Raw genomic sequence first — 23,035 nt, forward strand, 5'->3', positions numbered from 1 at the left:
ACCACGCCAGTGAGCCAGCATGCACAAAGGAGAGCCCTGGCACTGGGCAAGGCCTCCAGGAAATACAGAATACTGCTGTGTTGGACATGGCAAACTGCTGTGAGAAACAAGAATGGCTCTTCATGGAAAGCTTCCTGGACACACAAATACACACACAAAAAAAATCACACACACAAAGAGGAAGTCGGGTTACAACATGAATTAAAACTTTCCATATCAAACTGCTGAGTACACGGCTTGACTCAAGGGGGTCTAGTGCAGATCAGTTCCAAGCATGTTGCGGCCTCACTCCACCTGCAAGTTTGATGTAAATCGTCTGGCCTAGATTGATCACAATCGGCCTTTGAAGAACGAGCACCTTGCACCACAAGCGCAAACCTCACCAGCTCGTGTGTGCCCCCATTGGAAAAGGAAAGGGAGGTGAGGAAACTGAGTCAAATTCCATTTTGGCCAGCTCGACCTCAGATAACCCCCCAGTCGTCCAATTTCAGATGACTCATTTGGGGGTTTGTGTTTGTGTGAGGATGGAAAATGACATGGAGGAGCGCTGACAAATACCCATATTTTCCGGTGTATAAGGCGCACCCCCAATGAATGTTGTACTTTCAAACTTTAAGTTAAAGTGAAAAAGTCAAAGTCGGCTTTATTGTCAAATATGCTAATATGCATGACATACAGCACACATGAAATTACTGTCCTCTTGGACCCAGCATGCAAGGCACTTATAATAACTTAAACATAATAAACATGAAAAATGAAGAATACCAAAAACGACGAGTGGTGGGAGGCGGTGCAATGGGAAACCCGACCCACGTTCTACGCCAATGGCGAAAAGCAACTCGCACACGGTGGTGCAGAGAAGAAACAATCCCGAAAAGATGATGGGATGTGGGGGGGCCTCGGACCGAGCACAGAAGATATAGAAAGTCCAGGGTAGTACAAAGTATAAATACAAGTTGACAGCGTCCCGTTTTCATACCCGCTGTCCTGATGAAGGAGGAGGTGGAAGCGGGGAGGCGCTATATATATAAAAAAAATAAAAAAAATCCTCGTCTCACCCACCATGGGTGGTGTCTGTCCCCATTTCAGCTCGGGTCCTCTACCAGAGGCCAGGAAGCTTGAGGGTTCTGCGCAGTATCCGTGCTGTTCCCAGCACTGCGCTTTTCTGGACCGAGATATCCGATGTTGTTCCCGGGATCTGTTGCAACCACTCGTGGAGTTTGTGGGTCACTGCCCCAAGTGCTCCGACCACCACAGGCACGACTGTCACCTTTACCTTCCAGGCTCTCTCCAGCTCCTCTCTGAGCCCTTGGTATTTCTCGATTTTCTCATGTTCCTTCTTTCTGATGTTCCCATCACTCGGGACCGCTACATCCACGACAACGGCTTTCCTTTCCCCTTTATCTATGACCACGATATCTGGTTGGTTGGCCATTACCATCTTGTCAGTCTGTATCTGGAAGTCCCACAGGATTTTTGCTCGGTCATTCTCCACCACCTTGGGAGGTGTTTCCCATTTTGACCTTGGGGTTTCCAGTCCATACTCCGCACAGATGTTTCGGTAGACTATGCCAGCCACCTGGTTATGGCGCTCCATGTAGGCTTTCCCTGCCAGCATCTTACACCCTGCAGTTATATATATATATATATATATATATATATATATATATATATATATATATATATATATATATATATATATATATATATCATATTTCCCAGTGTATAAGGCACACCGGAGTATTAGGTGCACCTAATGAATGGTGTATTCTCACACTTTTTCCATATACAAGGCACACGGACTATCGGGCTCACATTCAGCGAATGAAAAAAGTTATAATATATATATATATATATAATAGAGAAACAGAAAAAAAAATCCAAATATAAGGTACATCACATTATAAGGTGCTACAGTAGAGGCTGGCGTTACACACTACTACTTCTATAAGGGGAAATAGACTTGTTGGCCGCTGAAATTAGTTGTGAGAAATGTTGAAGCTTAAATTTACTTCACATATAAGGTGCACCTGAAGAAAATCGAGGCTTATGAGTGTGACTTATACACCGGAAAATACGATATAACTGTAAGATTTTGCATGAAGAAACACGAAAACATCAAGAGGTTTCTTGAAAGTTGCAATTATAGCGGACTATGATCAAGAAGCAGGTCTTGCAAACAAGGCCTTAACGCAATCATGGAAAGTCGTTTCTAAAAGGCCCAATAACAGGATTATAGGACTAAGTGCAGCAAGTAGTTAGATATTAAAGGGACTATATTGGGCTGAGTCAGGCACGTTAACTTTGATTTCCAACTAGGAAGAAACAACTCGCAGGATGTTTAATGGGGGGGGGGGGTTGAAAGAAAATTAAGGACAGCCACATGAAAGGGGATTCAACTTCGGCCCCCAGATGGATCACGACACGTTTACTGCCTATTTACAGCATGTGTCACACAAAAAGACAGAAAGCAGTCCAAGTGTTCTTTGAATACAGTACCAGCTCAGCAATGCAGACCAACAGCAGATCGGTACACCTGCTCGACAGCAACCCATCACAGCTTTAAACCATTAAGCCATACTTTTATGAGTCACTCAACTGCTCTGTAATGAAACAAAGACAGCCATTAATCCGTCGCTGCGATGTGTACAATAAGGGAAACATGGATGCTCCAAGGAAACAGTGACTCCAGTAACAATGAGACATTGGTTTCGACAGTCGCGGGGGCTTTTGGTTAAAATCACATCATCTGGTCTCTTATCTTGCCTCACTTCCAGATTTTGGCCCGCTTTACTGCTGCTTCTCTTTTGTCTCCACCCCCCAGTTCACATTCAAACCTTGGTCCTGATTCACACACAAGACCATTTTGTGAAATTGGTTAGGGGCTTTAAGTACATTGCTGCGACCAAACAAACAAACAAACAAACAAACTTCTTTGAGAGAGCTCATCAAAATACAATAATCCCTCGTTTTTCGCGGTTAACTCATTTACTGCCAGATGTGCAAAAATGTGTCCACTCCAGTGCCAGGGTTTTTGTCGTTTTCCATTCAAATTCCAGGACCCACAGAATAGGGTTTTCAGACTACATAAACATTTCATGCAGCGTCAGAAACCTTAGATTCTCCTTCCATCAGAAAAAAAGTTAATTCCTAAATTATATGGATTTGGAGTTATATGAGCTTGAAATGCGGGCGGCTGTCCAAAATACAATGCAATACATACATATTGGTTTATGTAGCGCTTTAACCTTGGCCAAAACAAACATGCCAATCAAAACTCTGAAGATGGAGGACACTCATTCGCTGTTGCGACCTCTTCAAGCGAAAAGCTGAAAGGAAAAGCAGATAGCACTTTAACAGCTGCAGCTGGAACAAAGCGCTAACATGGAAAAAAGGGAAATGCTGCCCCCTTCTGGAAGGGAAAAAACATTGCCAAAGGCCATTGCCAGCGCTTTATCAGCACCCAAACAAGAAAAAACAAAACCCAAACAAATTTAGGAATGGCGCTCTATTTCGTATTTTCCATTCTCAAATAAATTTGTAAATGGCACTGAATGAGTTAAAAGTCTCAGTGAAGCGGCTGTAGAAATTAGATGTAAGCCACCCCTGAATGACATTTCCAGGATTGTAACACGATGAAGGCACAATGCATGCGGCAGCGCCCGCTCGGAGTAGCAAGTATAACGCAACTTGAAGAACAAGGTGGTAACGAAGGACCCCGCTGGTTTGCTACTCAACCTCTTGCTGCATCCGGACGATGTTTTTCATTACCCGGTGGCGTGGTACCTGTAGGGTCTGAGAGAGGGATGGAAAGAGCAAGTCAAGCAGGACCATCTGTAGCCTGTAAATATTCACTCCAGTGTGATCCGCTCTTCATTGATCACGGCCCTATTTCAACTCTTGCATTGTTTTTGCTCACACCCCGAGATAGTAAATACGACTGCAAGCAAAAATCAACCTCATTTATGAATTTGTTCATCCTGCTGGATGAACAAATTATTAATCAACCGTTAATTATTTTTATTTTGAAGCTACATCATGTGAAACAAACTGGAAGTAAATACAGTGATACCTCGGTTTATGAACCCCTTGGCTTACGAACGTTACATTTATGAAAATTTTACCTTGGCATACGAACTACTTTTCGGGATACACACGGAGCTGCCACGATGAGTGATGTGTCGTTCGCGAACGAGCCCGTTCTCCTAAAGGAAAATGACAGCCTGCTTGTTTTGGTCCTCTATACCCTGCCCCCAGTCGTCGGTTAAAGCCATGTGATTGGTCAAGAACGCAGCAGTAGGGGGTGGGGGTTACAGACAGAGAGAGAATGAAGCCATTCTCCAAAAAAGAAAATGGCTGCCGACATTTTTTTTGTCCTCTATTCCCCGCCCCCAGTCTTCGGTTACAGCCATGTGATTGGTCAAGAACGCAGCAGTGAGGGGAGGTGGTTTAAACATTAAAGAGACAGGCAGATGACAGAGAGTGACAAGACAGAGAGTGTAGACTACAAGGTTAAAATTCCCATCAATCAGGCTCCACAAATAACCCGCACAAGCCACTTGACAATACACTTGATGCAAAAAGCTATCAACCCAGCTAAACAGAACACAATTGATGAATAACTAGGTAAAATTATCGCAGAGAAAGCACCTACAAGGGATCATTCCTCAAGATGGTGAAAGAAGGCTACGTTCCTCATCAAGTGTTTAATGCTGATGAAACCGACCACTCCATTCCATCAAGCCATCAATGACCATCACAAAGGTAAATAAAACAACTTTATTATACAGTACAGTTTATTTCTTTAATTATAATACCATAGCACATTTATTATACATAAAATAAGGTATGTTTTGTGTAGTTTTAAGGCTTAAAAATTAGAAAGTAGAAAATTATGTTTTATGGGGACCTGGAAACGGATTATTCTCATTTTAATGGTTTACTATGGGAAATTATTTTTTGGGATACACACTTTTCGCCTTACACCGTCTGTCTGGGAACCAATTAAGTTCGTAAGTCAAGGTATAACTGTACCGTATTTTCCATTGTGGAAGGCGTACAGGACTATAAACCGCACCCTCAATGAATGAAAACAATTTTCCTAATACATTATGCAAATCTATGAAAGTTTTCCAAATATAAGGCACACCACATTACAAGGCGCTACAGCAGAGGCTGCGGTTACACATGACTTCTACAGGGCGAAATGGAGTTTGGTGGCTGCTGACAGTAGTTGCGAGACCTGTGGCTCATATAAGGCACACCTGCATATAAGGCGATGGGTCATCTTTTGAAGAAAATCAAGGCTTTTGGGTGCGCCTTATACACCGGAAAATACAATACTTTGGATTGATTTTCCTGACTTGTTGCCAGTGATTTCTTTTTATACGTTGGCTGTATTTCCTTATTCTACAAACAAACATTTTTCTGAACAGTTTTACTGGATCCACACTCCAGCTGGTTCGTGTTTGGACTGTGTGAGCCATTATTGTTAATCAAGTAGTACCCTGAGTGCTCGGAAAATGTTTATTTTAAGACACAGTGTCATCATATATAAAACTGAGAATCGATTTATCACTAGACAAGGAGCCTGGGAGCAAAAATAACAACAAAAAAACAATGACCATATTTCTAAAAACTTATTGTCTGCATGCTCTTTTGATCTAATTGTCTTGTTCACTCATCAGATTCTTTGAACATAAATTGGTGGCATGAAGTATAATGGAATCAAGACAAAACAAACATCACAACATATTCTGAGAGTCGTAGATTAATTTGAGTTATGAATATCGGCCAGCGAAGCACGACAGCATATCGTTCTTCTCACTCCCAAACTGAAAGTTTAAAGAGCATGAACGACATGTATGAAGCTGTCTTTATCCAGTGCTTGTCCACAAGAATGATTTTTAAAGTACCGTATTTTCCAGTGAATAAGGCACACCCAAAAGCCTTGATTTTCTTCAAAAGATGATCATGCGCCTTATACGCAGGTATATGTGAAGTTAAAAAAGGTTCTCATCCCGTGACTGTAAAGTGACCTTGAGAGTTTTGAAAGGCGCTTAAAAATTAAATGTATTATTATTATTATTATTAATAATATTGAGCCACAACAGGTTTCGCAACTACTGTCAGAAGCCATTGTCCCCTGGAGAAGACATAGTGTGTAACCCCAGCCTCTACTGTAGCGCCTTATAATGCGGTGTGCCTTATATTTGGAAAGCTTTCATAGAGTTGCATAATTGGATTGGATTGGATTTGCCTTTATTAGTCTCGCAGTGGAGAAATATAATATAATAATAATATATTAGGAAAACTGTTTTCATTCATTGAAGGTGTGCCTTATTGATCGGTGCGCCTTATACGTATATGGAAAAGGTTTGAAAATACACCATTCATTGGGGGTGCGCCTTATACACCCGAAAATACGGTACTTTTCGCATGCGTGCACAGTGAAGATCCAATCTTCCATGCCGAGATCGAGCCATCTGAATGACACTACACAGTCAGCGAAGACAGCGAGCAAGAAGCAAACTATTCGATTCGCCATGTCACTCCCGATCAGCACGTCCACCGCACACAATTATCGATACCAGATGCAATGACAATGATGAGGCAAAACAAAGGCAGGAGATGCTGGAACTTCAGCAACAATGATGAATGTCCGCAGCAGTTGTCGTCAGTTGTGGAAAAGCGCACGACAGCAAAATACTGTTTCTCAGAGAAATGCTATACACTCGGCGGCTTGAGGCTTGTTCAAAAGCTTTTTGCACGTAAAAAAAAGAGACATTCCTTCTTGAGGAGGAAGGATATGTGCCTGTTATTTATTGTACGACAGCTCGGCTCAAAGAAGCGAGACGAGGAAAAAAAAGAGAAAAAAAAGAGGAACAACTTGAGCCTCCGACTCCCACTCCTCTGGTTTATCGGCGTCCTCTGCGAACGTCCTGTGGGGTCAGAGCTGTGCTCCCCAACATACTGGAGGACAATCAAAAACACCTGGCTGGCGGGCTTGGAACGGTCGCAACATTACAGCGTGTAAACCAGCCAAATACTTCATATGAAGGCCCCCTAATTGTGGGGCTGAAGAGGATTTCTGCTTTATTTTACTGTTGCCATTTTACAATTGTTGTTCTGGCACAGAGCCCGGCGTCCGGCGCGCACACACTTCATGAATATTGTATTACAAACAACTCGGGATGGTGGACGAAAACTGCCAGTCCTGCATTCTCTGCAAGTGGAACTTTTCTCAGCATTGTGAAACATGGCCGCCTCTGACGTGACTCCTTTCCCACCATTCACACTTCACCATATCACGACTGCGGGGCAATAAACGACACGACATTCATAAGCTTTTCAATATTTTAGTTTTTGTTTTATGGAATACTTAACAGCATATTGCGTGCGCTCAGTTGCCAAATCTGACTTGGAAGGGATGAGTGTCAACATGTGGTGCTGTTCGGGGGTTCGTCGATAAAGAGGACTTCAAAACGTGTGCGCGTTGTTTGATTGGCACTCAGATTTTTTTTTACAATCCTCTGACAAGGTAATTGTGAAGTTAAGTGCACTCGGATAATCAGCTGGGCCTTTTGGGACAGATCATGGAAAGGAACATGTGAAGTTTGGATTGCAGAATCCAAGAATTTCTCACGTGTCGATTTATATATCAAAAAAGATATCTGTGTTTCATTAAACGTGAAGCCCTACATCTCATACGATAAAAACAACAAAGGTTTCACATTTCCCGAAAGAGAGTAAACAAAGAAGATGTTTAAAAAAAAAAGTTTGAAAAAAGAGAGAGCTTGAAAGAGAGAGAGAGAGAGAGAGAGAGAGAGAGAGAGAGAGAGAGAGAGAGAGAGAGAGAGAGAGAGAGAGAGAGAGAGAGAGAGAGAGAGAGAGAGAGAGAGAGAGAGAGAGAGAGAGCGCAAAATACATGGACAAAAGTGCATTGTTGTTGTAAGCTTAATGGGGGCGCAATAATAAGAATTTCCCTCCTCATTATGAGCGAGCGGCTGCGCCAGGTCTCCGGTTGCACCCCTACCCACACCGCTCCCCCCAACCCCACCCCTGCCGAGCCCTGGCAAAGCGGCACATCCCCACCGAGATGGCTTCCTCGCTGTGATGAGCTTTTGACAGGCCCCAAAACAGGGCGCTTAATGCTGTGCCAGGCCAGACACGGAGCGCCTGGGACACTGGCAGCTTCTTGGCGCACATCGCGGGCCTCAACGCATTTGGCCCCTTCTCTTCCTCCTCTATCTCCCTTCTCCGACTTTCCTTCCGAGCGCCAGAGGATTGTTATGCATGTTTTCCGAGCGTAGGTGGGCAAAGGCAATTTCAAGCGCAGATGTACGCGGACGATATCCAACTTGTTATTGCACGGCGCAACAACTATGACCAGATTGAGAAAGGCCATGGCATCATTTGCAAGGCAATGGTGGTGGTGGACCCCAAAATGCAGACAGGGCAGAGGGGCAGGGTGTATTTGACAAATTGTATTAAATAAAGTCAGCAGGACCAAAATCCTGAAACAACAAAGTCATCAAAACAAAAAGGTCCAAAGGAGCAAACCAAACCATCCATCCATCTTCTGCCGTTTACCCGGGGTCTGGTCGCGGGGGCAGCAGCTTCAGTAGAGAAGCCCAGACTTCCCTCTCTCCAGCCACTTCTTCCAACTCGTCCTGGTGGATCCTGTCCCCAGCTGGGAGACATCGTCTCTCCAGCGTGTCCCGGGTCGTTTCCGGGGGTCTCCTGCCAGTGGGGCATGCTCGGAACACCTCACCAGGGAGGCGTCCAGGGGACATCCTAATCAGATGCCCGAGCCACCTCATCTGGCTCCTCTCTATGTGGAGGAGAAGCGGCTCGACTCTGAGCCCCTCCCGGATGACCAAGCTTCTCGCCTTATCTCTAAGGTGTGAACAATTTGACATTTAGGTACATTTTTCAACAAGGATTATGCAAGCTGAAGGTTAAAATATCCCATAAATCAGGCTCCATAAATAACCCGCACAAGCCATCTGTACACTTGATGAAAAAAGCTATCAACCCAGATAAACAGAACACAATTGATGATGAACTAGATACAATTATCACAGAGAAAGCACCTACAAGGGATCATTCCTCAAGATGGTGAAAGAAGAAGGCTACGTTCCTCATCAAGTGTTTAATGCTGATGAAACCGGCCACTCCATTCCATCAAGCCATCAACGACCATCACAAAGGTAAATAAAACAACTTTATTATACAGTACAGTTTATTTCTTTAATTATAATACCATTGCACATATATTATACATAAAATAAGGTATATTTGTGTAGTTTTAAGGCTTAGAAAATTAGAAAGTTCAAAATTATGTTTTATGGGGACCTGGGAACGGATTATTCTCATTTTAACGGTTTCCTATGGGAAATTAATTTTTGGGATACACACTTTTCGCCTTACACACTCTGTCGGGAACCAATTAAGTTTGTAAGCCAAGGTATCACTGTATTTCACATCATTACACATATTATCAGGTAGACCACTATTTATAGCACCACAAATGTTCATGTAATGTTTGTAATTTTGCAAACAAACCAGCACCTAATCTTTACCAACAACATTTTACGAGACGGGAGAGTATCTGACTCGAATTCCTCTTGTGCTCACTTCACAGGTTTTCAATTGTGTTCAGATCTGGGGACGAGAGACGGACGGCCCTGGGAAGAACTTCATTCTGTGTCTGATAAATACATTCGTCGTACTGGCCGATGCACTGGATTTCAGTACTTTTTTTTAAAAAAATCTAAACAAAACATTTCAACAAAGTTCGGAATTTCCAATGGTAATGTTCAGTTGCGTATTTTGGAAAAACAATCTACCCCCGCCGCTGTTATAAAAAAAAAAAAAAAAACATTTTTTGGTTTCAACTTTGAATAAAAATAATAAGAAAACCTACAAAATAGATGACATAATAGTCACAAATGAAAAGCCACAATAAAGTCAAACCACAATAAGTGAACCGCAAAGTGGTCTCTAGATTGAATCTGGATAAATTCTTGTAGCCCAGCTGATGATTTCTCACGGCACTTAAAAGCCCAGTGGTTGGGCATCACTGGGATAGAAAATGAATAAAGGATCAGAACCAAAGATTTTGTGGTATGACAAAGTATTTCTTTGTAATTCCTTCATTGCTGAAAAACTATTTGATCAACTTGATGACAGCTCCTATTTCATGAAAGCAGATTTTTGGCCAGGCCGAGAAGATGAGCTGTACAGATACACTACTGCCATCTAGTGTTGAACTGACGCTACTTCTAAAAAGGCTTGAACATCAACAGACATGCGATACATCTGTTGCACGAATGATGAAACAAGGATTAAGCGTCACAGCTTTTTCCCCTTTGTGGTCGATTTTGTGGCTTGTGAATTGTAAACATTGGTCCAAGGAGGAGGAAACACTAAATATGCGTGGGGGCATCGTTAAGCTCGACCGTCGTCGCTTCATTTAATGGAATTGTTGGAAGAAAAATCCCAAAAGTGTAAAATAAATAAATAAGAACAGACTGTGCACATTAACGACAAGCATGTGTTATCTTCCTCGGACGGGAATGGAAGAGCAATGATCTTTGATGATCAATGTCACTGTAAATACACGCAGAGAAACAAAAGACTTTGGCCGAGAACAGATGACGTCTTGCTGTTTTTCTCAGTCGGGCCTGTAGACGTCATTTCCAAGTGTGAAACAAAGCGCTTGACAAATTTAACACATGTAAAGTTAAATACACGCACACACACACAATGAATACAGCTGCCACACACACACACGATGGAGGCTTTGAGGGGCTAAAACATTTGTTCGTATGCTGCGTGCTGGTGTTTTAACCCCGCAATAGGAAGACAGATAACATCTGCGAAAGACCGCCTAACACACTCCTTTTAACATTAATTTCAAAGCGCCGTTCGTCCTTTTTTCCAAATTTAAGAGTGTGCACGCACATTAAATATCATATTTCACTTTACGATTCCAAAAGATCTCTGACACACTCCTTGGCTTTACTTTCATTTGCTTCTCCCGTGCAGCCATGAAAATCGAGGGGCTTCTATGGCATCTTAGACATAAATCACACTCGGGCCTGTTTGTAATTCAGAAGAAAAGCGTGTGGGTGGTTTTACTCCATTGTAAGGTTTGATTTTATTCCATCTCTTTAGTTATTAATTAATTTAACAGAGCTGGGGAATTACACTGTTTCGTGTGTGATGTCTTTTCAATGGTCATTACAGAGTCTACTCTTCACAACTTTGTCAAAGTACCATCTTATGAGACACTTAAATCATTCACTGCCAGACGATGTGCAAAAATGTGTCCACTGCAGTGCCAGGGTTTTTGTCATTTTCACTGAAATTTCAAGAATAGAATATACAGAATATTGAATATTGAGTTTTAGGACTACATAAACATTCAATGCAGTGTAAGAAACCTTAGACTCTCTTCTTTCATCAGAAAAAAAGAGTTAATTTCCCTTATTCTATGGGTCTGGAGTTATCTGAGCTTGAAATGGGGGCAGCTATACAAACTACAATACAGTACATACATATTGATTTATATCGCACTTTAACAACAGCTGAAGCTGTAACAAAGTGCTCACATGGACAAAAGGTAAATGCTACCACTCCGTGCAAGGGAAAACATTGCGATAGGTCTGACCTGCGCTTTATCTGCAACCCGCAAGAAAAACAAAAACCCGAACAAATTCAATACAGCGTTCGAAACCTTAAACTCTCTTCATTTATCAGAAAAAGAGTTAATTCCTAAATTATATGGGTCTGGAGTTATCTGAGCTTGAAATGGGGGTGGGTGTACAAAAGGCAAATGCTGCCCTCTCGTGGAAGGGAAAAACATTGCCGGAGGTCTGACCAGCGTTTTATCAGCACCCCCACAAGAAAAACCAATTCCGAAATAAATTTGGTGGAGTTAAAATAATGACACCAAGCGAAATTATTTCAATTTGCGGCATTATTGTGGCCTAATACCACTCAAGTACACACACATATCAATAAATAAATCAAACAAGCATAATGTTTTTATGATATAACAAAACTTGATGTTATTAAAGTGCCAGCCAGAGCACAAAGCTACGAGCTACGGGAGGTCTAGGGTGGCACATTTGAAATAATTGATGGAGAATGAAACTCTTGTAAAGAAAAACGAAAAACATAGAATACCCAGTGCTCCTACTTTTGTATCTAGTTGTATTTGTCAAAGGCATCAGACACACAGAGCAAGACAACCATCGTCTGTGACAAATCGACAGACCTTCTATCGGCAGTGATGCGGGAAAATTGCCAGAATGAGAAAAAGTACTTTTGAAAAGGAGTTAGGAACCGGCTCTCTTCGTTCACTTCCGGAGGTTTGATCCGGCTCTAAGAACCGGCTCGTTCGCGAACGACACATCACTACAACAGAACACATTTCCCTCAACAACATGAATGAAAGGTGTGTCTCGTTACTTGTATGTCAATATCTATAGTAAAGCAATTATTAGTTCAAGTAACACACGCACATTCATTCACATCACAACTTCCTGCCATTTTTACACAAGATAATTCGGGCTAGCGAAGAAAAACAAACAAACTTGGCACGGTTCTCAGTTTTATCACAGGAGTCAGACTTTATTCTCAGAATCGGGACTTTAATCTCAAAATTCTTACTTTAAAGGACAACCGATGTCTCTGGACAAGTTGTGTCCATAATTTGTAAAATGGCTTCAAATGACTTCTACTGAGCGTATTTTACAAAGATTCCACCGCATATAGCTATATTTTATATTTTAAGACTCGAGCTGAATATTCCGGAAGTCTTGTTTTTGAGTTGGTGACGAGTCCGTACGTGACGTCACTGAAGGAACGCCCCTGACCGAAAAAAGGACACATTGTAGCAGTCCTTCCATCACATCAATGCTTGTTTGGTCTGAAAACCCCGTGTTGCGCCAGAAGAGGGCGTCCAAGCCCCATATAAGGAATTTATCAGCCTGTGGAAACGCACCTTGGGTGTTTTGAAAGGCGCTTGAAATAAAATGTATTATTATTATTATTATTATTATTATCGTGTCTACAAGAGGTCGCCATTTTCTGCCACATTTCTGGGACGCTACATTGCAGTCCTGATACCTCAAAATGACACGGAATAAATTATTTAATGGATTTCAACATGTATCCTTTCCTCTTCAGAACTATTTCAAACATATTCATAACTGGATGTGTAACAAGAAAGCATGTTCTCCGAATCTGAAGCCATTGTTTTGATTCTGCAGCAATCCAAGACGTCTTGGCGTGACGTCACGAACTGGAGGCGGGACTTTCTGAAAATGCCCAATTCACAGCTCAATTGTTTGCAGATGTTGGACACAAAGTCATTTTTATTGGTGTTTTGCATTTGAATAACAATATCATACTGCGTGTTTTGAGTATTTTAGATGCTATAAAACATTTTTCTGATGTTAGTTAGGAAACAAAAAAGTGACGTCGGTTGTCCTTTAAAGTGAGGATTCTCACTTGAAAGTCTGACTTCTGAGATAAAAGTGAGAATGCTGCCATATTTATTTTATTGTCTTTATTGGCCCTAATCCTCTTCCGTACATTTTGTCCCCATCTAATCCTTGGTAACATTTTAATCATTCTCTCTGTCATAACATTTATTTTCCACATGATGGTGCAGTGGTACAAAAGAGGCCTCATGATGCAGTGGCCAAAAAGTGTACCATTTTGATGGAAAGCCTCATAGCTTCATGACACCTCATTTTGCCATCACTATTCACAAGCAATCTTCCTTTCATTATGAGAGCTGCACACTTATATGGTGTCAGAAGAAACTCATCGCCAGCATCTGCATGCAGTGAAAAATGTAGTGCAAGAAAAATTGGTCAACTCCTCAGTAAAAAGAAAGATAGAATTGATTAAAAAAGGGGGAGTGGTTTCACTTGACTCATGTCTTGCACAATAGGTGGAAGGGAAGGCTAGCTCTGATCGTGCGTGCGCGGATGAACTGGAACCCCAGCCGCACAAAACGGCTCACAATACATTATTTCATCTACTTAGGTGCCCCCCCATCCCTGGCCCCAAAAAATGACAAGTGGAAAAATGTATGAGCTCAGACTTTGCAAACTGGAAGATATAATCCAATCACGGTGCCGAGGGCCCAACCCGATGCATACATCATACTTTATATCTAATTTAAAACTGAGCCGACTGCTCTTGATCATCACATTCCACTTACTGCTCCAAAACATCAAATTATTTTTATTCCCGCGTGACATGTAATTTCGGACGCGAGAGCTGGAGCAAATCACTTGCAGACTACTTTGTGGGGTCCTTATGAATGTGAGACAAGAGGGGCCGGGGGACCTGACTGGAGGTATAAACAACCTCATCAGTGGACAACGTGAAAGCTTTGATAGAAAGTGCGTGAACAGTTCCCCTTTAACGACAAAAAAAGTGCCGCATAATTGGGAACAGTCGCCGAGGTGGGCTGTGATTAATTCCAGCCCAATGAGGATCCTCGGCGGAGCTCGTTTGTTATTGGACGTCATCCACATGGGCCACTCTGGAGCCTACCAGCAATCAGAAGGATGATTTCAGCAACATTTCCTAAAGGTTATCACGGGTCATCTTTCAACGTCACTTTGACCTGCGTGACCCGGCTCTTCGCGTCACCTTGTTTGAATTAACGCGGCGAGCGCTTTGAGTGCTGGATGAAGGATGATGGGAAAGGTACCGGCTGTAGCTGGCACGTCTTATCTCCCACGTATTAGCGAAGCCGAAAGACGCGATTTGCCATGTTGCCCGCCCACCGTGGCTGCGGCGGCCAGCAACAACAGCGTTCAAATGCAGTCCAGATGTTTCAATATTTCACCCCCTCCTGGATTACCGTTATCTAATGTGCCACTGATCTCTGCGTGATAACACCGCACGTGATCTTACGCAAGAGGCACCCTCATCTGCAACACTTTACACACGTATACCAACCCGTATATTTGCACTAAGCACTATAAAACGATATTTGAACAACAGTCAAATACCATATAGCAAACTTATGAGTCACTTGACAAAGAAAAACAAACAAACAAAAATGTATATTAACGTTGCGATATGGGAAATTTCTTTAGCTATTTACATAAGAAATTGTTTCTCTGATGTCGGTTACCACAATGAATTAAACCACAGGTGTCAAAGTCAAGGCCCGCGGGCCAAATCCGGCCCGCCACATCATTTTTTTTCGGCCCGCAAAAGCAAATCAAACTTGTTAAATTCCATGATGATTGCTAAAATCTGAGCCAAAATTTCATATTTTTGGATGTCAAACACAATGAAAGTCATTATTCTTGACTTCAGATTTGAAAACGAGTTATTCATTAATTTGCTGTGTGCTCCATATGTAATATTTGAAGGGATTTAAACATTCTAATGGGTTCCCCAAATTCATAACGGCCCTCGAGAGGAAACCATAACTACAATGTGGCCTGCGGCAAAAAATGACTTTGACACCCCTGAATTAAACCGACCAACTATACGGCCAAATTGGGCAATCGCCCCCCACCCAAAAAAAAAAGCAATGAACCAATCCTGCACATCAGACAACTGATTCTCAAACATGTACCAAATCACTGCACAGGGATGAGCCAATAAGTGGCAAAAGTTAAGGTCTCATAAACGAAGATAGTATTGTCTGTCACTAATTACATCCCCATTTTTCTTTTTTTTTGGGAGAGGACTTCAAAGCATGGCACAAGATGATTGGCTCCTTGCGGAGTTGAGTAAATCAACCCCCCGTTTGATGTGAATTGCTTCCAATTCAATATTCCGCTTTGTTCAGCGGAAAGGTCTGTGCTGTTGGACAGTCTGCAGCTGGATGGACGCATGGCTTGAGGAGCCCGCAATGAGAAGAAAGGAGCAAAGCACCGATGTGGAACTGTCGCGGCTCGGAATTGAAGCGGATTTATGTGGAGCAGATGTGAGACAGTCAATGGATGCTACTGCTTCGTGTTTGCTATCAACATTTAGCTTGTCGAAGACACGCACGTTTCACTGACGTCCCTAATCCATTGGTGAAAAGGATGCTTTGATCCTCTCCTTTTTCATCTAGAACTGCTTCATACAACAAAGAGGGTGCAGAAAGTGCTTAAGATTGAATGAATGTCTGTGTTTTTTGTGTTGTCAAATTATTTAGTTTTTTTTGTTCGTTTTTGACTTCAAAATGGTGCAGCGAGAGTGTGCCTTTACAGCAGCTCTGTATTTTGTTTTTTTTTGTACTACTTTTCTACTTACTTTCATCACTTTGCCAATGTGAAATGTACATTTCTCCATTGCGAGACTAATAAAGACAAATCCAATCCAATTCCCCTTCCTCTTTCAGTTGGGACGGGTGTGCAGTGACACACAGAAGAGGGATGAATGTGCACTGTTGTAAAGGTACTGGTTGGCACAAAGATCTATTCTAAAAAAAAAATCTTACCAAATTGTAAACTGACTTCTACAGTACAACTAAAACAGAATCCAATAAAATAGATTGTATTCACTGGGTAAAAAAAGTGTTTTTATTTATCCAATAGTTCAAAATAAGGCCGCCTCACATAATACATTATTTTTGATCACGGTTGTCATGCCATCAGAATCGGTTGGTCCTTGCCTGTATGACATCCTTGTGCCAGAAATGTCTGATGCTAAATAGTTTGGTGCTTGTTTGAATACGGCGGAACAGAATTTCCATTACATTTGTGTTTAATTTTAATGTAGCACCGGATTTCAAGTCCTTCAAAGTCCATCAGCCAGCATTCATCAAGTCCATCAAGACATTGACTGTTCGCACTAGGCAAGGCATACTGCACAGAGTTAACCAGGTCTTCCTCCCATCTGACCATGCAGGATCAGTCTTCTTCTGAGGAGGGCTGCGCTCCTTCATCATGAACCTCTCTGTAGGCTCCCATGGGCCCACCGTCAGGATTGTAGCTCCCCATGGACGTCTTCAATCCCTCAGAAAGTTTCAGTGCTGCCAGCCTGGCCTGCAGTTCCTGCCGTGAACCACAACACATGGCGAGGCTTGACACGGTGCGTTCAATGCGCGGACCGAGACTTGGCAAACAGTCATGGACATGCTAACAGGGTCGGCAAGTTTCCATGATGAGGAGCACTGCTTTGTTCAACACAAAATGCAGTGGATGCAGGCTAAATGCTGACCCCTAGCGCTCTAACACAAATATGACAGCTTCCAGCAGTCCCAGATATTTACAACTTACATTAAAACACTAGCACAAACACACACGAAATTAAAGTTTAATGCATTTAAAATATAAGAATTCTGCACACAAAAAAATAACCATTTAATGCTTGTGCTTTTACCTTAGGTATAACCCGGTAAACAGCATTGTGCACTGGACATATTCCCAAAGGCTATTTTTGAATACTACATTTTGTTTAATGTTCTTAACATCAACAAAATTGAGTTGTGACTTGGCGGCAACTCAAGGGTCGTGGTGCCAAATTACAGCAGTTGAGAACAACTGAGTTAGAGTATTAGTCCAAGTTGGAAGAAGGTCGTAATGGGTCAGTATCACAGACAAGAGTTGTGGGAGTCATTGACAGAATCACCCACTCGCCATGAAAATATAAAAGAATGAAACTCTGAGTCACTCCTTGAATACAATTTCTTTCATTGGATGGACAAGATGGTGGCATATCCTGGTGCCCCACACTGCTTGGGATGGAATGCATTAAGAGGTTTAAACAATAATGAAATACACATTTCATGTTCCACCAGAAGTTTTTGGATACAAGTCATTTTAATCATGTATTATTTTACGAGTATTAATGATCATGACTGATCTGTTTGCATTTTACCCCCCGACCCCTCTCTCTCCAAACACGCACAATCAGGCTTTTTATGTGACGCGGTTTAATTCTAAAATGTTGACTTCAATAGATAGAACCAAAATTTTGTCACATCCAACCAATTAAATCACCAAATAAAGCACGATTCCATGCGCATACTGATTATTCATCAGCCATTTAGGGATGGAACAGGCACGCAGCCTGCCAAAGAAATGTCGAAGTATGTTTTCATAACATTAATATAGAGGATAAGGACTAAAGTAAGGCAAAAATACGTATCTTGAAAAAAAGAGGGAAAATTTCAATAACTTGCTGTGTTTTGGTAGTGAGGGTATCTACTAGTTTTTGGATAAATAAAAGATTTTCTTTTTTTTTTGCCATCAAGGGAGAGACATTTCTGTTGTTTTTATGCCACGAATAAACAATTTTTATCAAACAAAACAAATGCTGGTCCTCAAAAAACAAAATACTGAAAAATTGATCTTAATCTTCCATTTCGGGTTTGTATTTTTAAATATGACTTCAGATGTACCACACCAGTGATGAAAATCACTGACAGGAATCGACAGGGAGACGACTTTTTTAATGAATCAATGTTAACATTTCATCGAACTGCACCAGATGTCGGATTTTATGTATTTACAGATGCTCCCCAACTTACGAACAAGATACGTTCCGAAAGGTCGTTCGTGAGGTGAATTCGTTCATAAGTTGCTTCAGTGGTATATTTTGTATGGAATGTATGTTTAAGGCATATATCTTCTACCTTTCCTTTCGGCTTTTCCCTTCAAGGGGTCGCCACAGCAAATCAGTTTCCTCCATCTTGAGAGGTTTGATCCGCATGTTTGTTTTGGCCAAGCTTTTACGTCGGATGCCCTTCCTGACACAACCCTCTGTATTTATCCGGGCTTGGGACCGGCACAAGAAGACATGTCCCTTTGTGGCTACAGAACAAGCAACTCGCTCAGTAAAAGGCTCCCAAACACAAAATGGTCATCGGCACAGCAACATTCAAAAAAGCAAAAACTATACTCCCCATTTAAGGCATATATAAGTATATTTAAAGGACAACCGACGTCACTTTTTTGTTTCTTAACTGACACCAGAAAAACGTTTTATAGCATCTAAAATACCCAAAACATGCAGTATGATATTTTTATTCAAATGCAAAACACCAATAAAAATGACTTAAAGTGTCCAAAATCTGCAAAAAAATGAGCTGCGAATTGGGCATTTTCAGAAAGTCCCGCCCCCAGTTCGTGACGTCACGCCAAGACGTCTTGGATTGCTGCAGAATCAAAACAATGGCTTCAGATTCAGAGAATATGCTTTCTTGTTACACATCCAGTTATGAATATGATTCAAATAGTTCTGAAGAGGAAAGCATACATGTTTGCAATCGTTTAAAGAATTTATTCCGTGCCATTATTAGGCAACATTGAGGGGAGATGTCTCAACGAAAAAGAGGCACAAAATGGCGACCTCCTGTGGCCACCTCTGTTTCCACAGGCTGATAAATTCCTTATATGGAGCTTGGACACCCTCTTCTGGTGGCTTTTGGGTGCAACACAAGGTTTTCAGAACAAACAATACAGCAAAATACATTGACGTGATGGAAGGACTGCTACAATATGTCTTTCGGTGTGGGGCATTCGTTTAGTGACGTCACGTACGGACTCATCACCAACTCAAAAACAAGACTTCCTGAATATTCAGCGCGAGTCTTAAAACGTAAAATATAGCTATATGCAGTGGAATCTTTTTAAAATACGCTCACTAGAAGTCATTTGAAGCCATTTTACAAATTATGGACACAACTTGTCCGGAGACGTCGGTTGTCCTTTAAGGTTTATAGAAGTATGTTTAAGCCTTGTATAAGTTACCTGTATTAGTTTGTACAGAAAAAATAAACATTGAATAAAATATATGCTATATAAAGATATGTACATGTACAACTGGAGAAAATACTATACATGTTCCTACAAAAATGTTCGTAACTCAAATGTTCGTAAGTAGGGAGGCGTCTGTATTTATTTTGGGTAATGAAGAATGCAGAGAAAATGTGTACCTGCAAGAAAGGACTCACCTGTTGTTTCCTAGTCTGTGTTCTCAGGAGGTCAGCAGACTCCTGCAGAGACAGAAGCTGGGACGGAGTGTGGTGAAGAGGCGGCAGCTTTGCGGCCGTGATATCATCCAGGTGCTTTTTGTCCAGCTCTCTCCGGGCCTGCCTCGAGAGCGGGGACGACCCTTCGGTCGACTGGCCGGGTGATAAGGAGCCAGATGGAGAGTTGCCACTTCGAGTTGGCAGCCTGAAAAAGTCACCAATATTCAACCAAAGTGATTGAAAGACATAAGTAACGGTTGTATTGTTTCAATAATGAATCTTCAGATCTGCTTACTGGTTTGGTTTGAATTTTTGCCTTTCGGGCATCATGGTGTTCTCCGTCCGTTCCAGGATGGTTAGAACAAGAGGCTTCTTTGGTGACTGCTGCCTGAGAAAATAATTGTCTGTTGCAATGGTTTGAACGGAATTCTTGCCTTGGTCACCAGTACGATTGGAGATTGTGACCCGTTCCAAAGCCTTTGCAAGGTCACTTTCTTTTGTTCCGACAGATTTTAGAGAAGCCATGGGGGCAGCCGTCTCCATGGTTTCAGCAGCGTTTTCTTCCTCTTCCTCCACATGAACGCAGACGGGCAAGGCTTCGGTCTGTTGTGATGCGGTTGCCGCACTTTTCCCAGTGAACGGTAGCCGGTACTTGGACTGAAACTCTGCTTTGGCCGCTGACACCAAACTCTGCTTCCGCTCCTCTTCATCACGGTGTGCAATGGCTAGCCGTATTCTTTCCGCAAATTCCTTTAACCGCTGTCCCTTGTCAGAAAGAGACTCAATTAATCTCCTGTAAACAACAAAAACACAAACTTAATAGTCATAGCAATCAGTTCGGATCCACATTGTTCTCTGGATATGTATCATGTGAATCTCCTTTTGTTCAGTGTTCCCTGAAAATTTCCCCATTGCGGGACGAATAAAGGTATTCTGATTCTGATTGATGAATAAGACAATTTCAAAATTCGTTGGTGTTACGATTAAACTGTTTTCATGTACAAACTGTGCCGCCAGTAGGGGCCATTTTTTAAGTGGAGTTCAGTTTGGGGCTAACTGATTGAAAAAAATAAACTGGAAAAAATAAACTGGAAAATAACTTTTTTCAGATAAATTAATTTGTATCTAATTTTAATGTGCAATATATTTTCATTAAATCAACACTTATTTAGTTTAGCGACAATAAATATTTACGTTTATTTCTACCAATTACGCAATTGATTAATTAGGTGACAATTTATTTCACATTACTAAACCAAGTACATACAGTATACATGTGCACGTGATTTGTAAGTACAGTAAAGTCTCGTTATATCGATATTCTCGGGAGTCGAAAAAATATCGATATAACCGGACTATCGATATATCCAATCCTGTGGCATGTAAATTTTCTCCTTGCGTTCATAGAAATAGTATCGTAATAGACAGTACTATCGATATAACCGATATCGATATAACGAGACTTTATTGTCGTTTTGGGAAACTTTAAGTCATTTTATTGGAGTTTTGCATTTGACTAAAAATATCTGATTGCGTTTTTGGGGTATTTTAGATGCTATAAAACGTTTTTATGATGTCAGTTAGGAACCAAAAGCATTTATATTATCATGGTTTCCCAAAATGTTATCCCCATTTTAAGTCTAGCACCAACATGCCCATTAGTAGTTTGGCCTCACGAGTAAGATACAGTTGTCCTACTCGCATGGAGACTCGTCACACAAATGCATAACATTTCCCAGTCCGACAAGGTGATTTTAGCAGTGCGTCCAACTGTTTTCATAGTGAGAGCAGAGTATACCGGCACTGTACATGGAGCTGAGATGGGCATCGAGGATATCGAATCAATTACTCAATTTCCACGTAACCTACTATGTCCAGTCTGGCTATGGATGCCAAGTGCACTTAATAGGTCTTACCTGTCAGCGAGTATGGTGTTCTGTCGCAGTAGTAATTCCTGGAGCTGCTCTCTGGTCTGCTTGTTCAAGTTTCCCACCTGGCGCTCGGACATCCTAGCGAGCTATAACAAGCTTAGCCACACTCTGCTCCAAAACAGCAGGAACACGCCGCGCACCTCACCACCACATTCCTTGCGAAGCAAAGTGTCCCCCTTGAACCTGAAGATGTTCTTAAGCCGTTGCGTGGGGGAGGAAGCTATATAACAACCATAACAGAGGCATGCTTGTTTGCGATGGAGTGGACAACATTTCAAAGTGGTGTTCTTCTTTGGTGGAGGAAAGGGTTGATTCAATACGATTGTAGAATGTGTTCGAGCGCCCTCTGCAGATCATCGGCGATGTACTGAAACCGCTTCCTCTCGACCGTGTGCAATATCTTTGGACAACAGGAATGATATGCAGAACCGACTCATAAAACAAAATTACCCGTGTTATTGTGTTGCGCTCTCCACTATGGTAAGGGAGATACGGGGTTGTGGGATCAAATAAAAAACACAAGACAAGCGTGGGGATACATCTTGACTCAACAGTGTTTTACTTCGAATGACCACAGGTAATGCAAACGTATGCGCACAACTTCCTGTCCAACCATGTAAATCGGTCCGACACGAAACACTAACCGAAGCAGGCTTTCCTTGTTTAAATAAACATTTTAGATATACAGTGCGGATCAAACCTCTAAAGATGGAGGACACTGATTGGCTGGCAACTAATTTACGGTGTACAGTGAGACCTCAATTTACGAACTTAATTGGTTCCCAGACAGGATGTGTAAGGCGAAAAGTGTGTATCTAAAAAAAACATCCCATTGGAAACTGTATTAAAATGGGAATAATCCGTTCCCGGGTTTCCATAAAATATAGTTTTTAACTAAATAAGCCTTAAAACTACTTACGACATATCTTAATCTATGTATAATAAATGTGCTATTGTATTGTAATGAAAGAAATACACTGCATTGTATCATAAAGTCACAAAGAGAGGCACATTACATGAGGACTGTAATTAAAGAAATAAACTGTGCTGTAAAATAAAGTTTTTTTCAACTTCTCCGATTGCCCGAGACCGTCGCTTTGAGAGCAAGGAAACACTTTTTGCAACAGACGCACCTTTGATGGCTTCT

General features: G+C 41.7%; 1 protein-coding gene across 1 annotated transcript; it reads right to left on the reverse strand.

The window, feature by feature from the left end:
• Positions 1–10,983: 10,983 nt before the first annotated feature.
• On the reverse strand, positions 10,984–22,424 carry polr2m (RNA polymerase II subunit M). Its single transcript, XM_088992539.1, has 4 exons — positions 21,874–22,424; positions 20,253–20,750; positions 19,940–20,162; positions 10,984–17,036 (listed from the first exon to the last, which is right to left on the reverse strand). Exons 1-4 carry the CDS (start codon positions 21,963–21,965, stop codon positions 16,893–16,895), a joined length of 957 nt encoding a protein of 318 aa, XP_088848665.1. The 5' UTR covers positions 21,966–22,424; the 3' UTR covers positions 10,984–16,892.
• Positions 22,425–23,035: the final 611 nt, after the last annotated feature.

Source organism: Hippocampus bargibanti, linkage group LG03 (assembly GCF_051943395.1).
Source record: "Hippocampus bargibanti isolate YZ-2025 linkage group LG03, ASM5194339v1, whole genome shotgun sequence".
Taxonomy (NCBI): Eukaryota; Metazoa; Chordata; class Actinopteri; order Syngnathiformes; family Syngnathidae; genus Hippocampus; species Hippocampus bargibanti.